Source organism: Entamoeba histolytica, genomic scaffold, assembly GCF_000208925.1.
Source record: "Entamoeba histolytica HM-1:IMSS scf_1104750518109 genomic scaffold, whole genome shotgun sequence".
In the NCBI taxonomy this organism is placed as follows: domain Eukaryota; phylum Evosea; order Mastigamoebida; family Endamoebidae; genus Entamoeba; species Entamoeba histolytica.
In genome coordinates, this window is record NW_001914895.1 from 1 (window position 1) to 23,187 (window position 23,187).

A 23,187-nucleotide genomic window follows, 5' to 3' on the forward strand; every position below is an offset into this window, starting at 1 on the left:
AATAGATATCACACAAACAACATGACAAATTGTGTTTAAGTTAAATTTCATTAGCAATACTTTCTAAATATAAATATATACTACGTTATTCATATATTTCTTATTAATGTTTTCAATTCTTTGAATTAAACTGATATATAACTAAATATTCATGATATATTCATTTTCAACTTGTGTTGATATCATAAAATAATATTAATATATAATTTATTTCAATAATTGTCTGTGGTTGTATGAATGTTATAATGAATATATTTTTTGAATGACTTCATTTTAGACTAATAAAAGGGTTAAGTAATTTTATAAGTAGAAAACTTAAATATCAAATTTGTTGATAAATAAAGATTTTCCATGTCATAAAAGATAACAAAATAAATATAAATGTTTATAAATTATTATTTTTATAATTTTTTATAATTTTGTACTAACCATAAAAATATTAATGGTTGAAATAGTTATATAATGTAAACCAAAATACACACTCTCTTGTACTAAACAAAAATAAGTAAAATGTATTATTGATTATTTAACTTTTAATCTTATTAATATAATAAAATAACATCTAAATATTAAATATTAATATTTATTTATTGAGAAAGTATGTTTCAATAGACAGTATTTGAATATATATTATATGTTATGTTATTCATTTGTATTATAAATACTAAAATTTTAACCTTCTAAAAGAATATGTTTTATACATATTTATTTTTTTTTTAATTTAAAGTTATATAAAGAATATTCCAATACTCAGAATTATTTTTGACTCTATCTTAGAGAGTTTTTGTTTTAATAAAGAGAGTTTAAAATGTGTTTGTTTTTGAATAATTTATTAGACATATAATTATATATAAAGGTTATTGTGATAGTAATAAAAATTGAAATGAAAATAATATATATTTTAATAATTAACTAACTAATTATCATTATTTTTAATAAACCTTTGTAATGAACATGATAATATTCTATTAAAACTTTTACTGATTTAATTTTTACAATACTTCCTTATTGTTTTGTACATTATATTATATTGTTTTATTTATAAATTATTTCATAATATAAAAAAAACTTAAAACAATACTACAATTATACTACTCAATATTTGATTTTGCTAATAATGGAATAATACACATGAAATCTTGAGAATCACCTTTTAGTGTAAAAAATCATCTTAGTTTTTCATTTTATAAAAATAATATCTATAAACAGATTATCTTACCAACCCTCTTTTGGGAGATTATTTTAATAGAAAATATTTAAATGTTGAAACTATAGTTTTTATATTATGAATTATATTCAAAAAAATCTTGTCTAAAAATAAATAAAATTCATTAAATAATAATCTGAAGATATTTTAATAAATTTAGAATCTTTATGAAGAATCACTGCTGTAACATTGATTTAATTACAACAATATCAATTGTTTCATATAAAAATGATAAAACGAAACAAAAAGAGACTGAATAATTAAAAATAATTTTAGTCCGCCTTTTTTTGCAGATTAATCAATACAAATAATAAAATAATAATAAAATTGTTTACAATGACTTTGGTGTTGAAATACACTCATCTAAGGTAATAGTATCAGAAGAATTTTCATTTTCAATTTTAGCCTTATGTTGGTGTTTTATTTCATTATTTGATAAAGAACAATAAGGAATAGAATTATTTTTATTAATATTAGAATAATATAATAAATCAAAACATAAAGGATGATATTCTCTTAAGACTGTTGTTTTCTCTAATTTAATGAATTGAGAAATTACATATGAATTAACTTCTTTTCCAATAGTTTGCATTTCTGTTAAAGTTATAATATAACCATTCTTTTCTGATATCTTACTAACTTTCTCCATTTGTAATGTTTTCTTTGCACTTTTAGTTGGTCTTCTTTCAACAGTATATCCTAATTGTTCTAGATATTCAACTAACCAATTAAATGATAAAGCAGCACGGTTTAAATCTCTTCTTCTTTTTAATGACTTTATTTGATTAAGAGACATATCAGCAACAATTTCTGTTTGAAATTGTTCATCAACATATTTATCAATTTTTTTTCCAAAACAAAGTGGCTGACCTTTAAAAAATACTTCAGTAATAACTAAAAATTGTATAGTCTTTTCTGCTATTCTTTCAGGTCTTTTAAATTAAAAACCAAAGCCTAATGTATTGAGTACAGCAATCACACTTCCTTGTTGGATTGCTTCAAAAGACTTAGACTCTCTTTTGATTTGTGTTTGAATACCTTTAACTCCTTTTCTATACATCTTATTAGTCTGTAATCATTTTTAGTTCGTTTACTTTCATCCAATCAAAAAAACAACTCATCCTATTTTCATATATTCCCTTTCTCTCCACTCATTTCACTCTTTTCTTCTTTAATAAAAAATAAAAATTGTCTTGTTTTAACCATAATTTCTTTATTATTCTTATCTTATCTTATTTTTTTAATATTTCTTTTCTTCTTGTCTCATTTTATTTCTAAATATCTACAACTGATTTTATTTGAAAACATTCTTTCCAAACTATATTTTAAACCCAAATTATTTCAAGTGATGAACAAACATTTTTTTTAAAAATATAAAATTTCATTTTTATGACTTTTTATGAATTTTATGGAATATTTCAATTTATCTTTGTATATTTTCCAAAATCCGTGCAATTTCAAGTTTTAACTCAATCCAACAATAATCTGAAATTTTCATTAAAAAATAATTATGTTATTCCTTTGTATTATTAAATAAAACAAAGAAAAAAAAAGAATAATCTCTAAAAATCTTTTAATAAGACAATTTGATTAAATATTAAATGCCACCTAAATATTCAATAAAACAAAAAGGAAAAAAGACTTATCAGTTGGATGAATTAGATGAGTATATTGAAAACTTACCACCACCTCCATCAAAAAGTAAACCAAAAAAAGAAAAAATTCCATTAAAATTAAGAAGATTATGTGAACTTGAAAACATATTTCCTCAAATAGATAGCGGACTTTTAGAAATGTTATTAGAAGAAAATCAACTTGACGTAAATAAAACTGCTGAAGCACTTATTATTCAACAATCAAATTATGTTCCTTCAATGCACCAAAAAAAACAACTAAAACAATTATCTCCAAATGAAATTAGTTCAAAGAAATGGCAAAAATATTCATATGATATGCAACACCCTAAATCTATTGAAGGTGAATTTGGTCATACATTAAGTCAAATTGTTGAAGAGTCTAATGATCCTTCTTTTTCACAAGAACAAGGTTCATTGACTTCGGCAGATAAATTAAAACTATCATATTTAATAGACTTATTAAAAGGAATAGTTGATGAAGAAGATATAAAAAAATTATATAAAGAGTTAGATGGTAATATAGAACTTATTCTTTATGTTCTCACTGATGGAAGAGATGATTTAAAAATGAAATTTGGATTAATTTCTGATACAACAAACACTGAAACTGATGATCAAGAACAATCTTATAAAACACCTTCATTACCAAAAATAACTGATATGCGTCCTGGAGAATCAGAAGAACAATTTGTTAAACGTACAAATAATGAAATTATTAATCTTGCCAAAGAAAGAAGTATTTATGCACATCAATTATCATTAGCCCCAAGAGGAAGTTCAAATGCAAATGATTTAAAAAAACGATTAAATGAAATAATTAGAGAGATTCAATTTAAACAACAAAATGTAATAAATCTGTACTTACGTATTCTTCTTAGAAAGACTGGTGACCATTTATCAAAATGTCTTGAAATTGATTTGCATGGTTTTGGTGAAACTGAAGCTATTAATGCTCTTCGACAAGTTTTAGATACAAGTGAAATTACTGGAATTGGTAAAGTTAGGTTTATTACTGGAGTAGGAAAACATAGTTCAAGACGAGGATTTTCTGTAATAAAAGATAAAATGCAATTATATTTAATAAAAAATAAAATACCATTTGAAGAAGATTCATTTTCTCTCACAGTTTATTTAAACTAACTATTGTTTTTTTTTTTTTAAATTTTGAGATATTTTAAGTGTTTATTACTAATTTTCATTTATTATTTTTTTTCATTTGTAAATATATCAACTTATAATAATAGTATTATAATTTTTTTGTTAAATAGAAGTTATTCAATCAATTAAAATTATTAAAAGAATAGTTTATTTTATCTTTTTCTTTTGTTGTATTTCATAAGAATTGAAAAAGAAAAAAAGAATCAATGAATTTAATTTGGTATTATCTTTATTTTTTCTGATTTAAAGTAATAATTAAATAATTAAAATAAAAACTGTCATTTCAATTTTTAATGTTATTATTTGTAGCTTTCTTTCTTTTTATTAGTACATGTATTGGTAGTTGTTGGATGTCACAAGAAGAGCTGTGGATTGATGATAATGATAATACCTGGAGTAGTTATTGCAATAACATTGGGATTAATTTAGTTAATAATGTTATTGATGTTAATTCACCAAAAGTACCAAATGTTTTTACTCAAAATCTTAACAGAGATCTTCTTATTGCTCCAATTCAAGGATATACTGTTACTAAATTTGCAATTACTAAATGGAGTCTCACAACTAATTCAATACCAACAATTACATTTAATCAATCATATTCTAAAACAGATGTACAAATATTATTTAGAAGATGGGGTGATGTTTTTACTTTAGGACATGAAGGTTTTAATTTTATACTTAAAGATACTAACTCATATTTTTCTATTGTTAATGAAAATGAAAAACCAGACAATGACTTTGACATTTATCTTCCATTTTATTTACAAGATACTAAACCTCTTCTTACTGTTACAATTCATAAAATGCATATTATACCTTCTTCATATTTCCAAAAAGATTTGAGATGCATTTTTTATTCTTCTGCTTCTTCAGAAATTACAGAAGACATACTCTATTTGAATGATAGTAATTTATTAGAGTCAAGAGTTAATTGTTTTAGTTTTACTAAGAGATACATATGTCACAACTCATCACTTAGTTATAATGATTCAAAGTGTATTGTAAATGTTGATGATACAATAGACCGAGGTCATTATTCTCTCAATATTATTTATGATTATATTATTACTGGATTAACTGAAAACATTATTGAACAAGATTTAATTGTCAATAATTATAATTTTGATGGTATAGATATTTTTGTTCTGACTGGAACTGGTCATAATTTGACTGTAGTAACATTTCAGAATAAGATGAAAACTATTACATTTAAAGGAAATGGAGTATTTAATATTCAAAAGTTTTATACAAAATTTGTGAATTGGGAAAAGATTCTTTCTAAAGAATCATCTCAACTCACTATTGGTTCTCTTGTTAATAATGGAACTGGAATATTAGAACAAATTAATCCAAGTATTTTTGTAATAAATACTTTTGAGAATATTTATGGAGATACAACTGTAATTGGTAAAATCAGTTTTAAAGAACTTATTATTAAATCAGCTCTTATTAAAGGATTTACAATGACATCTGGTATTATTAATCTTCAAAATAATATTCAAGCTGATGGTTATTTTGATTTATTTTCTTCTATTATAATTGGAGACTCTTTTCAAATTAATACTCTTCCACCTCTTACATTAATAGGTAAAAACAAACAGTATCAATTACTCCTTTCGTCAATACAAAGTTCAAATTGTGTTGATCTTATTAGTACAATACCATCTTCTTCATTTTCTATGAATGAAACAGAACATATCAAACTACTTTCAAATAATAGATTAATTCGTTATTGTCCATATTCATTTAATTATTCAGTCTTATGTATAATGAATTCAACATTATTTGATTTAAATTATCATTCTCCTTCTTTATTTACTTTACCTCATTGTCCTTGTTCTGGAAATTCTTGTACTATTGTTACAAAAGAAGGAATTGAAAATATTGATTTTCATGGAGAAAAACTTGATTTCATTCTTAAGGTATCTAATCCAATATTTTCAATCAATAACATACGTTCTTTGTATGTATTAGACCTTAATACTGATTCTTCAATCATTACAATAACATCTGATTTTACTCTTGCTTCTATAAATCCTAATATTAAAATAATAAATGAAGCTGGTCAATTTACATTCACAGGAACAAATATTGGTGAGGTTGATGTTAAAAGTTCTTTTAAAGTAACTAATAATCGAGTGACTATTGAAAATATACATAATTGTGATAAACATCTTATTATAGGAAAAGATGTACTATATTTAAATATTAAAGAATTTGGTTGTGGAATAGTTTCTGAAATGATAATTGAAACAGAAGATAGTTCTTCAATACTTACCATTCAATTACCTGAAGGGAATAAAGGACTTGTTACTATTTTTTCAAGAAGGCCAATGAATTTAGAAGCTAATGAAAATAAGATTATACTTATATCAGAATCTAAAACTAGTTATTCTATTACCATTCTCAGAATATCTGAAGCTGTAATTATTTGTCATAATCATATTACTTTAAATACAATTAATTCAAATGAAGATGGAGAGTATTTCCTTAATTTTCATTCTGAAGGAAGTTGTCAAGTTTATATAATTAATGGTGAAGTATCAAAATGTGCTATTTGTGAATATAATAATTTTCATTTTGACTTAGAAACAAAAAAGTGTATCAAAATAATGCCCATTGAACATTGTACTAATTCATATAATGGGTATTGCGAAACTTGTGAAGAAGGATATTATGTCTCAAATAATTTAATAAGTTGTTTCCCTTGTTCTGATAAAAATGCAAGAGTTTGTTGGAATGATGATAGTATTGCCTGTACAGATAATTATACATTATCACATAGAAAATGTATTATTTCTTCTATTGATAATTGTTTATTATTCCATAACGAAAAATGTATGAGATGTTCTAATGGAAAATATCAGACTAATTTAATGACTTGTGAAGCATGTGACGTAACATGTTCTCATTGTTATTATAATAAAAAATATAATAATAGTGTTTGTGATATATGTTATAATTCTACTTCTAGACAAAATGACTATCAATGTTATAAAGATGAACATGCAATAGTTACTTTAAATAGTGGTATATTAGAATGTGATATTGGTTATTATCCAAAAGAAAATAAATGTGTTGAATGTTCCTTATTATTTGGTAATTGTGAAATATGTACTATTACACATTGCCTCAAATGTAAAAACAATAATGTTCTAGACATTGATGGTAAATGTAGACATTCTAATAAGTGTAAGTCAATTAGTTGGAATAAGTGTATTACTTGTGATAATAATGAAGATTTTAACAATAGAACAGATTGTATTTCTAATTATCATGAAGATTGTTATGCATATAATACAAATGGAGAATGTATAGCTTGTAAAACAAAATTACTTGTCAATGGAGTTTGTGGTGGAACAATTTTAGGTTGTAAAACTTTTTATAATGAATTTTGTCTTCGTTGTGAGGATGGTTTATATCTCAACAATAACATATGTAATAAATGTGATTCAAAATGTAAAACTTGCATTGGAAGTAGTGTTCAATGTATTGAGTGTAATTCTATTGGTTATTTTATAAATTCAACAACACATTATTGTGAGTATAATTCAAATTTGAAAGATGTTTGTCTTCAATATACAGTAGATGGAGGATGTGTCAAATGTGCTAATCAATGGTATGTTGATGGGTTTAATTGTTTAAAATGTAATTCTTCATGCCTGAGTTGTAGAAATTTAGATACGTGTAATGAATGTCTTGACAATTATTTTTTTGATACATCAAATAATTGTGTTCCAAATAACATTATAACCAATTGCGATTCCATTATTAATAAATGGAATGGATGCACTAAATGTAAAGATGGGTATTTTATTAAAGACAAAATGTGTTCTCCATGTCTTTCTGGATGCCAAATTTGTACAGATCCTAATAAATGTTTAACTTGTAAAGAGACATACGTATATTCTATGGGAAAATGTATTAATTATTCTCAAATTAGTAATTGTAAAGAAGCAAACAATTCTAAATGTTTAAAATGTTTTGGTTGGAATAAACCAAATAAACAAGGAAATGCTTGTTTAAGACATATACCTGCAAGATTTATAGTTGGGATTATAGTTTTAGTAATAGTTTTACTTATAAGTGTTTTGCTTGGAGTTTATTTGTTAAGTAAATGGTTATTGAAATATTTAAAAGTAAGAGATATTGAGAAACAATTAAATATATTCTCTATTGCAAAGTCAAACCTTTCATTCATTAGTTTTGGTAGTGTTTTAGTAAATAAGACTGTTATTGATTTTGTGAATGAAGATATAATTGAAATTCCAGTTAATGAGAAGTCTATTGACACTATTGTCATTGGAAATCTTGGAAAATCACCTATAAAAATTCTATTTTCATTGAAAGAAGGAACAAATGATAAATTTACACTTGAAACAAATCCATCAAATTTAATAATCAGAAAAGGAGTTGCATGTCCATTTAAAATATGTATTATTCCTAAGTGTAGTTGTTTTATTGAAGAGGATTTAATAATTATTGTTCATGAATTAAAAACTGGTAAAAACCAATGTATCAATTTAAGACTAATTGTTAAAACACAAATTTCTACTATACTTGATTATGACGAAGTAAAAGAAGAAGAAAAAATTGGAGAAGGTGGTTTTGGTATTGTTTTTAAAGGAAGATTCAGAGGAAATGAAGTTGCTATTAAGAAAATGAAACAAGTAGAAAATAAAGAAAGTTCAATGTGTGAGTTTTTAAAAGAAGTAGAAATGTTAGACAAATTTAGATCAGAATATATTGTTCATTTCTATGGAGCAGTACTTATTCCTACTAAGGTTTGTATGGTAACTGAATTTGCAAAGTATGGATCAGTAAATGATTATAAGAAAAAATATAAGGAAAAACCATTCAGTAGGAAATTAAAAATAAAAGTTTTAATTGATGCTGCAAAAGGAATATCTTATCTACACAATAATGGGATTATTCATAGAGATATCAAACCTGATAACTTATTATTATTCTCTCTTGAATACCCAGCAACAATTAATGCAAAATTAACAGACTTTGGTTCTTCAAGAAATATTAATATGATGATGACAAATATGACATTCACAAAAGCAGTTGGAACTCCTATTTTTATGGCTCCAGAAATATTGAACAGAAAACATTACAAAATGCCAGCTGACATTTATTCATTTGCAATTACAATGCTAGAAATTATTACGTGGAAAGACTCTTTCCCTAAAGAATCATACCCACATCCATGGGACATTGCAAATACAATCACATCAGGTAAAAGACCAATATTAATTAATGAAGTAGAAGATAATATTAAAGAAATTATTGAACAGTCATGGAAACAAGAACCAAAAGAACGAATAAGAATAGATGATATTATAATAATGCTAGAAAAAGAAATATATCCTTTAAATTAATTAAAATTGTTATTTTATTTTTGATATTTTATTCTAATATTTAACTTTCATTTATAAATTATAAAAATAAAGTAAAGTATATAATGTGATAAAGACAATTCCAATAGTTTAACATCAACTATTACTTTAACTGTTTTTTTTTGTCTCTTTCTTAAATTTATTTATTTTTTCCTATTTACGGCTGTATTTTTTTATTTGTTTTATTATAACATAATACATTGTTTACATACATATCTGCCATACTTTCTCTCATTTAAATAACTGAAATTTCTTTTCAAACATATATTATTTATAGTAACTAACTTAATTATATGTATTGTTTTATTATCGGTCATTTTTTGGACAAACAGAATTTAATAAATCATTTAAATTTATCCTCATTTTCATTAAGTATATAAATACATGAATAAACAATAGTAAAAAGACTAAATCAAGAAATTATTTATATTATAATGATAAATTTTTACATGTTGTAAAGTAACTTGAATTTATTTAATTGATAGATGTTTTAATCTACCACCATTTCTTGATGTTTCTTTTGTTACTTTTAATTATGTTAGGTAAATCTAGTTTTAACAAAAGATAATGACTTAATTTAACTGATTTATTTCATAAAGACTAATTTCTTTTTTCATTAAAAAAAGTTAATTAAATCTTTTTATTAGTTGATGTCTTAAAATATAAAGGAAGTTATAATCTTAATTTGTTTATTTAGTAAACCAATCTTTTTATTGTTTGGTTTTGCGATAATTAAACTGTTTTCTTTTAAATTGTTACATCCTTGAACTGTAAATATATATTTTAAGTTTTGTGAATATAATAAAGTAAAATTATTTCATTTTTGATTTTTGTAAATGGAATTGTTATTTTGAAATACAAAAATTAAAGTTCCAATTCAAAAAAAGAAAACCATTTTTATTTGAGTATTGAAGAAAACGTCAGAAAAAGAACTTAAAAAGTCTCAATTTATAAAGCATTGTTCATGATCAGAATTAAGTTATTGTTAGACTCAACTGAAATTTATATAAAGGTTAATCCAAATGACAGTATTAGAAAAGGAATTGAACATGTATTTAATAAAAATAATTTATTATTGAGTCAATATATATTGTTTTATAATGGAGTTGTCCTGTCTTTAAAACTATCATTTGAAGACATTGGAATTAGTGATGGAGATACATTAGACTGCTCTCACAAACCAATCAACAATTATTCACCACCCCTTTCTACAGTTTTTATGACGTCAACAAATTCATATTATACTCAAAATAACTCTATAATTAATTCACATTTTCTATTTTAGAAATTATTATTTCTATTTCAGCAATACTGTCAAATAAATATTCTTATCAAACAAAAGAAATATTTTATTTATAAAATTTCTTTTTTTCTAACGACAAACCTCAATATCAAAATTAATTCTATTCACTCAGTTATTCTATTTTCTATACTAACAAATAACAATATATGGTTCAATCCTCTTAAAAACAATCCTTATGAAATTAAATCTATTTCCTCAAGTCTGTCTTACCTTAAAAGAGTTTTCAAAAACATTTCAAAAAAGTATAGTATTGGTTTAGTAAAACTGAAAACAAGGAATAAAAGTCTTAGACTGAAAATAATAATGAGTCTGAACCTCTCTTTAAATTTAAACCTTATGAATCTATTTAATTGAATGTATTAACGAAAAACAATAAAAAATAACAAATATAATGAATTACATTTAACATAAATATTTATAAACAGGAATTACAAACTTCTTTTTTTAAGATGAAGATTTGCTATTATATAACCAAATAATGAACACAAAATACCCATAATCAAATCAGATAAGTAATGATATCTATTCCATATTGTTGAAACACAAATAAGGAATGTCATGACAAAAACAATTTTCCCAATCGTTTTATGAGAATAGTAAATACCAAAAGCAACTGCTAATGTTTCACCACAATGTCCAGAAGGAAATGTTCCAGATGAATCATCTCTATCAACATGATTTCTCCACCAAGAAGAAAATCCAAAACCTTGAATTGAATGAGTATAATGAGACTTCAAATATAATCGTGGACTTTTTCCAGGAACAATAATATTAATAAGGAAAATTAATGAAAATGTACATGACCAACAAATAACGAGATATTCCATTTCTATATACCGACTTTTTTTTGATATCTTGTGTGTTAGGTCAATTTGTCCATTTTTTTCTTTCCACCATTCTATAATTATTTCGAGACAACAAACTCCAAATGAAAGATATCCCCAAATATAGAAGGTGATATAAATCAATTCAAAATAATCATTTAATAATTTCCCATGAAATGTAGTTGGATTAAGATATTTACTTGAATCAACCATTAACGAAATTTGACCTTCAGAAAAATGAGGGAATAAAAAAGAGTCAAGAGAAACAAGAAATTGATCAAAGAATGTTGAACGAATAGTCTTTATCATTTCTGTAGTTGAAATAAAATTAAATGCTAAGCCTAATGTAAGTAAGAAGCAATTAAACATTTTGATCAAATCTTCAATTGGTTTTAATATCTTTGGAGTATATTGATAAAAGATTCCAAACACAATCAATGTCATTTGATAGATATAACAAACCCAGACAACTCTGAAATTTTGTGAAATAAAAGAAGTAAAAAATCCAAAAACAACAATCCACAATGAGATAAAATTCAATGTATTCTGTTTAAATATATTAACAATAGTATGTACACTTTTAAAAAATTTATTCATTCTTTCGTATTTGGACCGTCATTTCTATTTCTCAATTATAAAGGTTTTTAAGTGGTTAGCTTTTCGTTTCGTAAATTATCTCTTTCTTATTATCACTTTTTTGAATTGGTGATTTTTTTAGAATTTATCTTACATTTTTCCATGATATATTCTTTTTCCATTTGACTTAACTTTTCAACTTTTTTATAATTGTTTTTGTTATTTTAATATGATTTTGAAGATAAATTTTTTTTCTTAGTCAAAAAGTTAAAATTATAGTATCTCATTAATTTTTTATCCTTCCACTTTATTTTTAAGTTCAGTTATTTTAAAATTAGATAACGAAGGTATTTATAAACAAAAAAGAACTGAAAGATATTATTATTGATGATTGCATTAATTGCAATCCTTTCACTTGCCTCAGCAACTGAAGTTAATTTGATGATGCCACTTGACACTGTTAATTCTAATGGAATTAATAATAAAGGACAACTTCAAAATGATTTAAATAAAATTAAGTCAGGAGGAGTTGCTGGAGTTATGGCAGATATTTGGTGGGGACTTGTAGAAACATCACCAAGAAATTACAATTGGAATGGATATAAAGAATTAGTTCAAATGGTTAAAAATGCAGGATTAAAATTCCAAGCAGTTATGTCATTCCATAAATGTGGAGGAAATGTAGGAGATTCAGTAACTATTCCCATTCCACAATGGGTAATTAATGCTGGTGAATCAGCTGGTGCTTTCTTTAAAGATCGTGAAGGTTGGACTAATAATGAATATATTTCATTTGCCGCTGATGAAGAACCTGTTTTTGAAGGTAGAACACCACTTCAAATGTACAAAGATTTTATGACTTCATTTAAACAAAACTTCCAAAGTTATATTGATGATGGAACAATTAATGAAATTCAAGTAGGTATGGGACCATGTGGAGAAACTAGATATCCATCATATCCAGGAGCTAAATTCCAATATTGTGGAATTGGTGAGTTTGAATGCTCTGATAAATTTTCTCTTTCAAAATTAGCTGCTGCTGCATCAAATGCTGGACATTCAGAATGGGGATATTCTTCTCCATCAAATGCAGGAAATTATAATTCTAGACCACCCTCATCAACAGGATTCTTTGGAAATGGAAATGATAATTATAAAAGTGAATATGGTAAATTCTTCCTTGGATGGTATCATCAACTTCTTCTTGATCATACTAATAAAGTACTTTCTATTGCTAAATCAATCTTTGGTAATTTAGCTATTGCAGGTAAGATTTCTGGAATTCATTGGTGGTATACTGATGCTTCTCATGCTGCAGAAGTTACTGCTGGTTATTATAATACTAATAATCAAAATGCTTATACTAATATTGCTCAAGTTTTCAAAAACTATGGTACTCGATTTGATTTTACTTGTCTTGAAATGAGTGGAACTGATGGAAATTGTGGTTCAAATCCAGCTGCTCTTGTTGACCAAGCTTATAAGAGTGCTGCTTCTGCTGGACTTGGAAAATGTGGAGAAAATGCACTTGAATTATGTGGATATGGAGGATGTAATACTAATGGATTTAATCAAATTGTTAAACAAGCAAAATGGTATGGACTTCATTCTTTTACTTATTTAAGAATGACTAGAGCTCTTCTTGATGATGGAACAGCTTGGGGACAATTTTGTTCCTTTGTTAATTCGATGAGATAAGTATTTACTTTAAATTATATTCAACATGTTTTCTTTTTTAAAGTTAAAAATGAAAATAATAATATTTACTCAATTTTTTGTTACAGTTGTTGTAATTGATTGACTTAATATACTAATTAAATTCTTCATTAATTAAAAATATTCTTCTCCTTCTTCTATTGATTGGTTATCTTCATTAGTTGAATTAAAGTATTGTTCAATATCTTCTGTTTGATTTTCCATATATTGGTATGGCTGAAATTCTTCTTCTTCAGTACGACCTTTATTTTCTTCATTTCTAAGCCAATCCTAAAGTTTAAAATTAGTTAAAACATAAAGTAACTATTAGTTAGAGAAACAAACACACATAATTTCATTTTTACCTAGTTTATATAATTGTGCAACAAACTGTTCAAAACTAATACCAGGACGTACATTCTTTCCCCAAGTTTTATATATTTCAAGTAATTGACTAACATTCTGAAGATAATCTTCATTTTGGTGTAATAAAAAGTCTTTTAATAAATTTTGGAGATGTGGAATTCCTGTCTTTTCATTCACTAAATCAGAGATTTCAACTCGGGTTTTAACTCGCTCTGCTTTCTTCTTTTCGTTTTGTTCAATATCTTCTTTAGAATTTCTTTGCATCTAATTGGAAAAAAAATGAACTAAATATTTCAGTACTTGACCATTTCTCAGATGGACTTTGGAGACGATCAAGATTTCGTCACTTTTGACATTGGGTCTGTTGGGGACTTTGATGACTTTGACTTTTCTACTCCAGAAAACCCTCCTGTTAATCAACCGAATTCTCAAATAGGTATGAAATCTGTTTCACCAATGTTATCTCCTACAGTTATCACTTCTGTAGAACAAAACGAAAGTACAACAAGTCAACAATTAAGAAATGTTGCTGTTGAAGGAAATATTAGTGAAGAAATTGAACCACCTTTATTAGAGGAATTAGGAATTGACTTTTCCTTAATAACAAAAAGAATTATTTCAAGACTAAATCCATTTGGTTCAATAGAAGCAATAGAAAGTGATGTAATTGGTTCTTTATTCTTTGGGTTATTACTTGGTGTATCTATACTATTAACAGGGAAATTTAGATTTGGATATGTTTTTGGATTTACTATTATTGGTTCTTTAGCAGAATATTTTATATTAAACCTATTGTCAAATAAAGATATTGACTATTTCGTTGTTTTAACTAATCTTGGATATTCATCATATCCACTTGTTCTTCTTGGTATTGCTTCACTCTTTGTTTCGTTTGTTTCTTTTTCTTTTTACATTATCAAGACTCTATTATAATAACTTCATTAGAAATATAACAATTCTTATTATTATCGCAATTTTTGCTATTGTCTGGTGTACATATGCTAGTAGTCGTTTATTTACTACTTTACAAGAAATTGTTGATAAGAAGATTCTTGTTGCTTATCCAATGGCATTGTATTTTATCCTTTTTGTATTATTAGTAATGTGCTAAGAAAAAGTCAGCAACAAAAAGGATTAAGCATTATAATTCCAAGTCGTATTACTCTTTTTTGTTTTACATCACGAAATTTAATATAAAAACTTTAAAATAGAAGAAACTTAATAATATGAATCATGATTGCATTTGTTGATTCTATTAATCATTATTTATTATCAAACTTAACTCAATGTGCATATGACTTATCAAAATTATTATATGCACAATTACCTTCAAATGAAAATAGATTATTATTTGCTCAGTGTTTGTATAGAGTAGCAAAATATGATGAATGTCGTTCTCATCTTTCTGCACTTCCACCTTCTGAACAATCAATGAACCTTCTTGGACTTTGTATTTTAGCAACAAAGAAATATTCTGCAGGTATCACTCAAATGACGTCTTTTGTTACTTCTCATAAGAATCCAGGTTTATATTATCTTCTTGGTGAGATGCATTTTCATTTAGGAAGAAGAAATGAAGCGATTCGATGTTTTGAGTCAGCATTAACAATTGATAGTAATCTGATTTCTGCACAACTAAGAATTATTGAAATGGGAGAAGTATTATATCGTAATGTTGTTGCACGCTCATCTGATACCATTCCTTTTTCATATGAACAATTTCCAAGAAGAAGGTTATTTCCATCAGAAATTAATCCCCAAAAAGAGTCAGAGAATGCTGTTGATGTCACAGCTATTAATGGATATCTTAAGGCTTGTGTTTCTATTGAAAAAGGAGATGTTATTAATGCAACAACTATAATGAAAAATGAAGTTAATTCAATTATTGGTTCAAATGAAGGATTATTACTTGCTGCTCGTATAAGTTGTATTGAACAAAACCCAAATATAACTGTTGCATTAGGAAGAAATGCTGCTAGAATGTATCCTTTTGCAATGAGCTTATATCCTTTTTATGGTGAAGCACTATATCAACTAAAAAGTTGGAAAGAATTACATGCACTAGCTATGAAATCTGGAGAATACAGATGGTGTTATGAGTCTTGGATTGTATTAGGATTTGAAGCACTTGGATTAAATAAGAATAGTGATGCTGTTACCTGTTTTGAGAAAGCACTATCAATTAAATATTGCGTCCAAAATGAATTATATCTTGCAAATGCCTTAATGAAAGACAAACAATTTCAAGATGCACTTAAACATTATAGAATAGTTATTCAATTAAACCCCAATAGTTATAAGGGATGGTGTGGTATTGCTTGTGCTTCATTAGAATTTAAGTTATATTCAGAGGCATTATCAGCCTCTTCTATTGCAATTGGATTAAGTAATACTATTGAGGCATTAACTGTTGGCGTTATTGTGTCAATGAAAATGAAGAAATATGATCAGTCAATAAAATGGATAAATTCATTATTAAATTTAACTCAGTCAGTGGAAATTCGTTTAAGAAAAATAGTTTTATTAGATTCTGTTGGAAATATTCAACAAGCAATAAAAGATATTAAAGCACTGAGAGAAGAATCAATGAATGATGTTACTGTTAGACTAGTATATGCTCGGTTATTAAAAAAGACTGGAAATATTCAAATGGCTCTTGAAGAATATGAAATGCTTAAACAACTCTTTCCTAAATATCGTTTAGCTCTTGAAAATGAAATTGATAAAATGAATAATGGAGTAATAGGTGAAGAAGTATTAGCATTCCCTGAATGGATTGGATATTAATAATACAAATTTAATTTTGTTTTTTAATTTTGTTTTTATAAACAAAAAAAAAATAGAAAAAAATCGATAGGAACTAAAAAAAAAACTGAAAGAATTACTTTTGACAGATGAAATCTTTCAAAGAACCTCCAAAACACTCTATTAAATTAAGAGAACTTATTGAACGAGTTAAGGCATGTAAAACTATTGAAGAAGAAAAAATTCTTATTACAAGAGAATGTGCTGATATCAGAAGTACTATGCCAGAAAATCAATACAAAACAAGAAATGTAATGAAATTAATTTATTTAGATTTATTAGGATATAATACACAATTTGCTCAAATAGAATGTCTTGCTTTAATTTCATCACATGAATTTCAAACAAAAAGAATTGGATATTTAGCATTAGGATTATTACTTGATGAAAATCAAGAGACATTAACATTAATTATTAATCATTTACAAAAAGATCTTGAAAGTGATAATCAAAATATTGTGGAATTAGCACTAACGACAATAGCTAACATTGGTAGTGAAGAATTGTGTCAAGTAATTTCACCTCATGTCCTTAAAGTTTTTAATTCAAGAATAAGAAATGTACAAAAGAAAGCTATTGCAGCAGCATTACGTATTATTAAAAAATGTCCAAATCTTATTGATCAATATATAAATCCTGTTATTGGATTTTTAAATAAGTCTGAAAATGATTTTATTCTTCCTATAACTAAATTAATTATTAGTATTATTACTCATCCATCATTTCAACATGCTTTTGATTCTTGTATTCCAATTCTCATTTCGATATTAAATAAAAATACTCGTGGAAATGGATTTGATGTTTCACTTCAAGCATGTATTTGTTGTAATATATTAGACTTATTAAAAAAAATTTATACAAAGAAATATATATTTGATATTGAAGATGTATTGTCTGATATTATTATTAATTCTCCAAAAAATAGTATTGGAATTTGTGTTGGATTTGCTGCTGCTCAATGTGCATTGGAAATTGAATGTGATTCATTAGTAAAAGAGATGGGAATAAATTATATTATTAGATTAATATATGATGAATATCCAAATACTCGATACGCTGCTTTTAGATATATTGAATTAAGAACAGAATCAATTTGGAAATTTTTAATTCCTTTTACTTCAAGAATTCTTGATTGTCTTGAAGATGAGGATGAAGGAATTAAACTCTTTGCTTTACACATTTCTGCTCAATTAGCTCAATATGGTTCTCAAAAAGAAATTGTTCATCATATTATTACTTCATTAGGAGAAGGTGAAAAGTATACAAAAGAAGCCTCAAAAGTTGTTTGTGATTTAGTAGAGCTTGTGGATGCAGAGGCTCAATGGAAGTTTGACTGTTTACTAAATACAGCAATGGAATCAGACAAATACATAAATGAAAATATTACCCAACGACTAATTAATATCATTTCATTAAATGATATCCAAACTTATGCTGTTACTAAATTATTCCCATTAATGAGAAGTGCCTCTCAACCAATTAAAAAAGCTGCAGTCTGGTGTGTTGGTGAATATTTTGATTTATTAAAAAATGTGGTTAAAGAAGATATAATAATTAATGAAGTTATCAGATGTAATTGTGAAGAATTAATTAGAATAACTGCGTTAGCTAAAATTGCTGCACGAGAAGGAGAAAAAGAAAGAAGTAATATTGGTAAATTATTAGTTCAATTTAAAGGTGGTCATTCATTCGAAGAAAATCAAAGATATAATGAAGCCATTGCAGTGTGTAACAAAGGTACGTATGTGAATGGTTGGAAAAGAATGCCTGCAATAGAAGAAGTCACTGAGTTTGGTCATGATAGTTCAAATACTTCAATTACTCTCAAAAAACTTGATAAAAAAGAACAATTAAATATTATTGAAGAAGATAAAATACAACAAACACCTTTAGAAGGGCAACTACCATCTCTACAAAACAATTTTACTTCTACCACTACTACAACTCTTTTAGATTTTAATAATGGAAAAGAAGGAAAGAGGAGTGATGTTTTATTCAACCAATCAACTAATTTACAGAATAACAACTCTTCATTAAATGATATACTTGGTTTTGTTCCTACTACTCAAATAAAACCTTCTAAATATGATATATTAGGTTCACTTGAAAATGATCAAAAAAATCAACAACAACAATCCGTTGCACCATTGATGTTCGATCTTATTGGAAATGATTCTATAATAAACAGTGAATCTAAAAACGAAAATCAATTCATAGAACCTCAACAATCCATTGTTTCAGATGAAAAGAAAGAAAACACACAAATCAACAATAATGAAAATGATGACTTTGAATTCACTGAGTATATACCATCTGCACCTGTTGAAAAAATTATTGATGTTTGTCAAGATACATTTCTTCATATCCAATTCAAAATTAAGAAAAATGGTGATGAGTGTACTGTTGTTACAGTATTTAAAAACACAGGAAATGAAAATATCAAAAATATTGTCTTAAAAGTAGCTGCCCCAAAAACTATTCATGTTGATGTCCAATGCATAGAAAAAGAAGTAATTAACCCTCAAGAGGAAAGTACTCAACTATTTACTACAAAAGGACAAGTTAATGGAAATGTTCCTGTAAAGATAAGAGTTGAATATTTAAAAGGAACTGAACAAAAAGTTCTTCAATCAACACCAGTGATACTCAACCAATGAAAACTGATTTAATTTTTTTTATCACTAAGTCTTTGTTTTTTTTTGTCTCAATGAGTGATTGGTTGTATTACATTACATGGTATTGTAAGTTTTTGTTTTCAAATATTCATAAAGTTTTGCTAGGAAGTTATGAGTCATAGACATTATAAGAATAAAGAGGAATTTTTGGTAATTCAAAGAATTGGATAAACACCTAATATTATATCACTAATAAAATACTTTTGTTGATATTGTGTTTTCAAAATAACTTAGGCATAAAGTTTTAGGTTTACATGTTATTAGGCTAATAACAATGTAATGTGATTTAGAGAAGAAAAAAGTATATTACACAGTGTATAAATAAAATAATAATAACAGTTAATTACATCTATTCTTTATAAGAGAATAATAAATGTCTTAAAAAAGAATAAAGGTTTATTTGAAAATAAATAAACCAACAAAGTCACTTTTTAAAATTGTTTAAACCACCTATTTGTTTAAGTAAATGTGAAATTAATTTAAATGTCATCACCCTTTAAAGATTTAATAGAATTTATTTGAAAAGATAAAGAGAATTTATTTGTTTGTTCAATTAAATAAAAATGTAAATTAATAAAGTGAAAATTGATATTGAATTGTTTGAATAAAAGATAATGGTCATTGATTTCTTGACTTAAAGTAATGGTAAATTGAAAAACATATTCCAAAAATAAACACACAAATAATGCAAAATATAAACGTTGTTGCACTTACCCACCATAATGAAGTAGTTGGTTTAACAAATATATAATCTGGACATGATGTTTTATAATCTTCTGGGATTTCTGGTACTATTCCATGTTAGTGTTAAAAAAGCAATTAATAACTAAATGAGAAATAACAAACAGAATGCTGAGGTTCTATTATTACATAAATTTGTAATAAAGTAATATGGAACAGTTATCTCTTCTTCTCCAATGATCAAATTCAATGAAATTAACTCAGAAATATTATTTGTTTTGTTTGATGAAATAAACTTAGTGTTTTCTAAGAAATAAACTCCATGCTTTTCAATATCTTTCTTTTCTCCTTCATTTACATGAATTTTAATTCTAGTGTTAAAGTCAACAATGATGGTGTTAATATTATGTTTGTTCATAGAATGATAATTTAATTCAATTGAATTTGATTTTAATGTTTTAATTGAAGATTCTTCTTCTAAAAAAATTGAGTTGCATTCAATGACATTACCATTTAATCCTTTTTGATAATGTAATGTAGAAAGAGGAAGATGAATAGAATTAATATGAACTAAAGTTGAAAAAATAATAAAATCACCTGACATAATTGAGTTAATATCACCATCGTTGATAGAAACTATTATTTCATGAGGTGGAAGTAATAGTGAAGTTATGTGTGAAGTTAATTTAATGTTTGTTTGGTTAGATTTTGAATAGTCCAAAACACAAATTCCAGAACTACACAAATAATTGTTTGTTGGATCTTTTATATACTCTATTGAAATACAAATTCCATTACTTAATTGATATCCTTCATCACAACTTATACACTCAATGTCATTACATTTGTTACATCCATACATGCATCCGTAAGTTTGTATAATAAGGATAATCAATATAAACATCATCCCACTGAAACTAAAAAGTTGTTTAAAACCCTATTTTCTATTTTGACTCGTTGTTATGTTAATTAATTGATAATACAAGTTTTATTCAAAAACAATTCAATCACCATCGGGTATTAACATACCATCTTAATATAAAAAGATAAAACAATTATTGTATAGTTAATTTATCAATGCTCAAATAAGAGGCAATAAAAATACCTCTAAATTAGTATTTTTAAATACAATGAGAATTGCTTGAGAATCAAAATTTATATAACGTTCTTTTTTTCCATCTTTCTGTTATCGTTATTTTCTTTTTTTTCATTGAAAAACTACCACAGTAATTTGTTTCTATTATACACATATACTGTGTGTTATCTTTTTTTTAAATCAACATCTTTATCACTTTTATTGAACAATAAGACTAGTATATCATATTCTCTTCAAATATCCTCTTATTCTTTAATTGTGATTTGCAATAAGAATTATCAAATTCATTTGGGATTTTGATATTAGTTAATGTCAATTGATAAAAGAGTTATTTATAAATGATAAAGTAAAAAGATATTGAATAAAAAAAGGATAAAAAGAAGAATGAAAAGGAAAAGACATACTAAATAAGTTTAATTATGAAAGATTGTAGTGGGAAAATAACATTGGTTAGAAAGAACAGATGGAAAGCAATGAAAGGAAAATACAAGACAAGTATAAGTGTGTCATATAAAGAAATTAAATGGCGTTATAATAGAAGGATTAATCGAGTAGAAATAGTTTGATAGAAAAGAATAACAGAATAGAGAGATGAAAAAGAGTGGTGAGATATTACAGAGCAAGAAATACTTTAAGGGATATTTTCAAATTAATATCAAAAAGGGGATATAAATTGTTTGTGTATTTAAGTAAAGAAGTTAGAGGGGATAAAGATATAATACAATACCTAGAAAATAATACACAAGAAATAGAGAATAAAAAATGCAGGAAGGAAAAACGTCAAAAATGGAAATAAAAAGAGGTAGAAAATGAAGGAAAGTCAATGACTATATGAAAGAAATAACAATGGAAAAAAGCTAAAAGATAATGAAACATCAAATATATACAATAAATAATTCAAAAGAATAAAAGACAAAATACGTCATTCAATGATACAAGAAGAAGATAAAAGTCAAGAGAAAGAAGTTCAATAAGAAGAAAAGAAAGAAAAGAGAAGTGATACACGTTGATAAATCTAAAATTGATTTATATTTTCATTTCATATTGATTATTTAATGAATGTTAAGAATCATTTTTAGTTTATTTCTATTTCATGCATAGTTTGAATATTATCTTGAATACTTCTTCTATTATTTTATTTGTTTGTTAATTTTAATTGATTTCAATATAAGTAAACAAGAAAGAGCAGATTCAAGAAAGTGAAGAAAGTGCTGAATGGAAATGATGAGAAGCATGATAGAGAGTAATAATGAGGATAAAAAATGAGTAAAGTTTTGAGTGAAAAGAAAGTAAAAGAGAAGAAAGAGTAATATGTAGTGATTAAGAAAAAAAGGTGTAAGAGTCAGTAAGAAATAAGTGAAGAGAAAGGATGACGAAAATACAAAGATAAGAGCTGAAATGATATGAATCAAATTAAGAGAATGAACTAAGATAAACAGCATTTTTTCGATGAACAGGAATGAGGATTTGGTTGGTGCTGAGATGGAGATGGAGGTAAGTCATCACGATATGAAAGTTGATATTGTAGTTTAATTATATTTGATAGGACTTTAATAATGTCAGATTCAATATCCTTACAAGCAGAGCCAGTTTGAGAAGAACAATAATATAATGGTGGATAATTCATTTTTTTAAGTTGTTTAAGAATTTGACGTTCACTGACAGTAGGAGGAAGATCTGATTTTGTTCCAACACAAAAGATAGGAGGAAGAAGAGGAAATTGTTGACAGAATGTATTATAGTAATATTTTAATGACTC

General features: G+C 25.5%; 11 protein-coding genes across 11 annotated transcripts; 7 read left to right on the plus strand and 4 right to left on the minus strand.

The window, feature by feature from the left end:
- Positions 1–1,538: 1,538 nt before the first annotated feature.
- On the minus strand, positions 1,539–2,267 carry EHI_118390 (uncharacterized protein; the record flags this gene model as incomplete). The annotated part of the gene is made up of 2 exons (XM_001913556.1): positions 1,539–2,101; positions 2,156–2,267. The coding sequence occupies 2 exons, from the start codon at positions 2,265–2,267 to the stop codon at positions 1,539–1,541; spliced, it is 675 nt and encodes a 224-aa protein (XP_001913591.1).
- A 541-nt stretch (positions 2,268–2,808) lies between these two features.
- Positions 2,809–3,984, plus strand: EHI_118400 (uncharacterized protein; the record flags this gene model as incomplete). Its single annotated transcript, XM_644810.1, has 1 exon — positions 2,809–3,984. One exon carries the CDS (start codon positions 2,809–2,811, stop codon positions 3,982–3,984), a length of 1,176 nt encoding a protein of 391 aa, XP_649902.1.
- Positions 3,985–4,295: 311 nt separating this feature from the next.
- Positions 4,296–9,389, plus strand: EHI_118410 (tyrosine kinase, putative; the record flags this gene model as incomplete). The annotated part of the gene is made up of 1 exon (XM_644811.1): positions 4,296–9,389. One exon carries the CDS (start codon positions 4,296–4,298, stop codon positions 9,387–9,389), a length of 5,094 nt encoding a protein of 1,697 aa, XP_649903.1.
- A 982-nt stretch (positions 9,390–10,371) lies between these two features.
- On the plus strand, positions 10,372–10,692 carry EHI_118420 (uncharacterized protein; the record flags this gene model as incomplete). The annotated part of the gene is made up of 1 exon (XM_001913557.1): positions 10,372–10,692. The coding sequence occupies one exon, from the start codon at positions 10,372–10,374 to the stop codon at positions 10,690–10,692; it is 321 nt and encodes a 106-aa protein (XP_001913592.1).
- A 446-nt stretch (positions 10,693–11,138) lies between these two features.
- EHI_118430 (uncharacterized protein) lies at positions 11,139–12,131 on the minus strand (the record flags this gene model as incomplete). The annotated part of the gene is made up of 1 exon (XM_644812.2): positions 11,139–12,131. One exon carries the CDS (start codon positions 12,129–12,131, stop codon positions 11,139–11,141), a length of 993 nt encoding a protein of 330 aa, XP_649904.2.
- Positions 12,132–12,497: 366 nt separating this feature from the next.
- Positions 12,498–13,808, plus strand: EHI_118440 (beta-amylase, putative; the record flags this gene model as incomplete). The annotated part of the gene is made up of 1 exon (XM_644813.1): positions 12,498–13,808. The coding sequence occupies one exon, from the start codon at positions 12,498–12,500 to the stop codon at positions 13,806–13,808; it is 1,311 nt and encodes a 436-aa protein (XP_649905.1).
- A 132-nt stretch (positions 13,809–13,940) lies between these two features.
- On the minus strand, positions 13,941–14,435 carry EHI_118450 (uncharacterized protein; the record flags this gene model as incomplete). The annotated part of the gene is made up of 2 exons (XM_644814.1): positions 13,941–14,096; positions 14,151–14,435. The coding sequence occupies 2 exons, from the start codon at positions 14,433–14,435 to the stop codon at positions 13,941–13,943; spliced, it is 441 nt and encodes a 146-aa protein (XP_649906.1).
- A 51-nt stretch (positions 14,436–14,486) lies between these two features.
- On the plus strand, positions 14,487–15,282 carry EHI_118460 (Golgi membrane protein, putative; the record flags this gene model as incomplete). The annotated part of the gene is made up of 2 exons (XM_644815.1): positions 14,487–15,061; positions 15,117–15,282. The coding sequence occupies 2 exons, from the start codon at positions 14,487–14,489 to the stop codon at positions 15,280–15,282; spliced, it is 741 nt and encodes a 246-aa protein (XP_649907.1).
- Positions 15,283–15,404: 122 nt separating this feature from the next.
- EHI_118470 (uncharacterized protein) lies at positions 15,405–16,958 on the plus strand (the record flags this gene model as incomplete). The annotated part of the gene is made up of 1 exon (XM_644816.1): positions 15,405–16,958. One exon carries the CDS (start codon positions 15,405–15,407, stop codon positions 16,956–16,958), a length of 1,554 nt encoding a protein of 517 aa, XP_649908.1.
- Positions 16,959–17,065: 107 nt separating this feature from the next.
- Positions 17,066–19,633, plus strand: EHI_118480 (adaptor protein (AP) family protein; the record flags this gene model as incomplete). Its single annotated transcript, XM_644817.1, has 1 exon — positions 17,066–19,633. The coding sequence occupies one exon, from the start codon at positions 17,066–17,068 to the stop codon at positions 19,631–19,633; it is 2,568 nt and encodes an 855-aa protein (XP_649909.1).
- Positions 19,634–20,231: 598 nt separating this feature from the next.
- Positions 20,232–21,194, minus strand: EHI_118490 (uncharacterized protein; the record flags this gene model as incomplete). Its single annotated transcript, XM_644818.2, has 2 exons — positions 20,232–20,442; positions 20,498–21,194. The coding sequence occupies 2 exons, from the start codon at positions 21,192–21,194 to the stop codon at positions 20,270–20,272; spliced, it is 870 nt and encodes a 289-aa protein (XP_649910.1). The 3' UTR covers positions 20,232–20,269.
- Between the last annotated feature and the right edge of the window lie 1,993 nt (positions 21,195–23,187).